Below are 3,755 nucleotides of genomic sequence, written 5' to 3' on the forward strand. Positions count from 1 at the left end.
AAGGACTTTTTTAAGATATTTTTCAACAGGCGTGGATTTTTTAAGGGCTATCAACAGGCGTGGATTTTTGAAGGGCTATCAACAGGCGTGGATTTTTTAAAGATATTTTCAAGGAGTTTTTAAGATATTTTTCAACAGGCGTGGATTTTTTTAAGGGCTATGAACAGGCGAGGATTTTTTTAAGGGCTATCAACAGGCGTGGATTCGTTAAAGAATATTTTTTCAAGGGCGTGGATTTTTTAAAGAAAATTTTTTCAAGGGCGTGGATTTTTTAAAAAATATTTTTCAAGGGATGGGATTTTTTAAAGAATATTTTTTCAAGGGATGGGATTTTTTAAAGGATATTTTTTCAAGGGATGGGATTTTTTAAAGAATATTTTTTCAAGGGCGTGGATTTTTTAAAGAATATTTTTTAAAGGGCGTGGATTTTTTTGAAGATATTTTTTCAAGCAGCCAACAAGGCGTGGATTTTTTTGAAGATATTTTTTCAAGCAGCCAACAAGGCGTGGATTGTTTTAAAGATATTTTTTCAAGCAGCCAACAAGGCGTGGATTGTTTTAAAGATATTTTTCAAGGACTTTTTTAAGATATTTTTCAACAGGCGTGGATTTTTTTAAGGGCTATGAACAGGCGAGGATTTTTTTAAGGGCTATCAACAGGCGTGGATTCGTTAAAGAATATTTTTTCAAGGGCGTGGATTTTTTAAAGAAAATTTTATTAAGGGCGTGGATTTTTTAAAAAATATTTTTCAAGGGATGGGATTTTTTAAAGAATATTTTTTCAAGGGATGGGATTTTTTAAAGAATATTTTTTCAAGGGATGGGATTTTTTAAAGGATATTTTTTCAAGGGATGGGATTTTTTAAAGAATATTTTTTAAAGGGCGTGGATTTTTTTAAAGAATATTTTTTAAAGGGCGTGGATTTTTTTAAAGAATATTTTTTCAAGGGCGTGGATTTTTTAAAGAATATTTTTTCAAGGGCATTGATTTTTTAAAGAAGGGCTATCACAGGCGTGGATTTTTTAAAGATTTTTTTTAAAAATATTTTTTCAACTAGCCAATAGGTCTTTCTAAGACCTATTTTGAAGAAATAACCCACCCTCCCCTTTCTTTTGAATGTTCTTAATATACCCCTCACTTACCTTGCTGTTGTACAGTCGCGATATAAAATATCAAAGTCCTTGCAACACAACAACTTGCAACGATTCACCCCCGGCTGTATGGCACCCAAACCGCGCAATATTCGCACCTGTTCCACATTGCATACCAACGGTACAATATCAAGACGTTTCAGTTTCGTATAGACCGTATGTAGGCCACCGACCAAATGTTTCAGAAACAATTCAAAAGCTTGCGGCAGGCACAGCATTGTCTCACCGCTTATTATAAAGGCAGCAACCTTTTGACCACGATATTCGACCAATTTACATTCATTGGCACTAGGGTCTGAGGTGGAAATTGGTGGTGGACTATTATAGGTTCGTGGTGGTACATGATGATGGGCTGCGGCCATCAGTTCCAATGGTGAAGCGTGATGCATCATTTGCAATGAATTGAGTAGGCCCAAAGAATGTGGTGGCAGACCATGGGGCATGCGTGGCGGTAAACCGGCCGGCAGACCATTTGGTGTGGGCACCCCACCCATATGGGGTGGTGGTGATAGCTGATGCTGCTGTTGTTGTTGCTGCATTTGTTGCATCATACTGTGATTCAATGAGGTGACCGGACTAACGGCATTGCCATGACGTGTGGGCGATGAGGCTGGCGAACAGCTGGATCCCCGACCGGTATGCGATGAACGTCCATTGGTACCACGTTCATCACCACGTTCTGTACCGCGACTGCTACTGCTGTCACGTGCTCCATTTTGTTGTTGTTGCTGGGCCTGCTGCTGCTGTTGTTGTTGCTGCTGCTGATGATGCATCAGCATTGTGGCGGAATTCATGGCGTTAATTTGTTGTTGGTGTTGTTGAAGATGGAGATGATGATAGGCGGATGAATAGTTAGGACTTAATTTTGGGTGTAAAGGACTTTTGTTGTTGTTATTGTTAATAATATTATTGTTGTTGTTTATTAAAATAATATCGTTATTATTATTGTTGTTGTTGTTATTCAGATTATTGTTCATTTCTTGTGCTATGGCATTTAAATGAAATTCACTTTTCACTTTAATCAAGGCCCCTCGCGTTGTGGCTTGATCTGCGCTAATTTTTGCGGAATTTTCAAATGATAATAATTGTTTTTCACATTGATTCGACTCAACACAATTCGAAATCATACTAGTCTAGTGATCAAATTCATAGTGTCTGTGGTGGGGAAGTTTACTTTTTGTTTTTTTTTTCACTTTTTTCACGCACTCACTTTATACAGTTAATGTCCTGTTTTTTTAAAGCTGTAAAAAAAAAAGGAAAGAGGGATTATATTATTTTAATAATATTATTGAATTTTAATTGTGTTTTTTTTAGTTAAATATTGTAATATAAAATACAGTTGGTCTTTTTATTGTTATATATAATAAGTCTTTAAAGGTATCCAAAATGAAGAGTAAAGTTAAATGTTAGAGGTATTTTTTCAGAACTTCTAAAAATTAAAAAAATAAGTCATTTTTAAGGACTACTATAAGCGTGGATATTTCAAAAATATGTTGTAAATAACTGTTAGAGGAGTGGAATTTTTGTAAAAATATTTCTTCAAGGACTACTAAAGGCAGAAACTGTTTTAAAATAATTTTTCGTTGAATATTAGAGCATGAAATATAAAAAATATTTTTCAATAACTACCAACATGTCAGGATTTTTTGAAAATATTTTTAAGGGCTACATAAAGGTGTGGATTTTTTTACACATTTTTGAAGGGCTTCAAACAGGGGTGGATTTTTAAAAAAATATTTTGATGGGCTATAAATAGGCGTGGATTCTTAGAAAATATTTTGAAGGGCTATAAACAAGCGTGGATTTAAAAAAAAAAAATATCCTGAAGGGCTGTAAATAGGCGTGGATTTAATAAAACATTTATTGATGTGCTGCAAACAGGCGTGGTTTTAATGAAACATTTATTGAAGGGCTGCAAACAGGCGTGGTTTTAATGAAAACTATTTTTAAAGGACTGCAAGCAGGCGTGGATTTAATGAAAAATATTTTAGAAGTGGATTTTTTGAATGACTACAAACGGGAGTGGGTTTTCTGAAAATATGTTTTGAAAGGCGACAAATTAAGGTAAAGGCTGAATGACTACAAACGGGAGTGGATTTTCTGAAAATATTTTTTGATGGGCTACAAATTAGGGTAAAGGTGGATTTTTCGAATGACTACAAACGGGAGTGGATTTTCTGAAAATATGTTTTGAAGGGCTACAAATAAAGGTAGATTGTTTGAAAAAAAAAATTAATATATGCGGAAACTCTTTCAAAATAATTTCCATGGAATATTAGACACCTGAAAATATCGCTGGTTTAAGAAATATTTATATTATTTAGATGAACCTTAGGCTTTGAATAACTGTATATTTTCATCTTATCTGTATCCTGATATTTTGAAAATTCTTGACATTATCTTAAATTTAATTTAATAATGTTACAAACAAATTATAATACTAAAAAATGTTTTTTCTTTCAGATTTGAACAAGTAATGATTAGTACTTTCCCAATGCGGAGTGACAAACATTTTATATCTACCGGGTAAGTGCTGTAGTTAGATTTTTTTATTTATTTTATTTATTTCCCTTCCTTTAATATGTCTACAAAATTTCAATAGAA

At 33.6% G+C, this 3,755-nt stretch overlaps 1 protein-coding gene across 1 annotated transcript; it reads right to left on the reverse strand.

The window, feature by feature from the left end:
• Window positions 1-1,138: 1,138 nt before the first annotated feature.
• LOC133324328 (dachshund homolog 1-like) lies at window positions 1,139-1,981 on the reverse strand. Its single transcript, XM_061533172.1, has one exon. The coding sequence runs from the start codon at window positions 1,943-1,945 to the stop codon at window positions 1,139-1,141; it is 807 nt and encodes a 268-aa protein (XP_061389156.1). The 5' UTR covers window positions 1,946-1,981.
• Window positions 1,982-3,755: the final 1,774 nt, after the last annotated feature.

Source organism: Musca vetustissima, unplaced genomic scaffold, assembly GCF_032173495.1.
Source record: "Musca vetustissima isolate MV318-11 ecotype Yass unplaced genomic scaffold, APGP_CSIRO_Mvet_v1 utg303286, whole genome shotgun sequence".
Lineage (NCBI taxonomy): Eukaryota > Metazoa > Arthropoda > Insecta > Diptera > Muscidae > Musca > Musca vetustissima.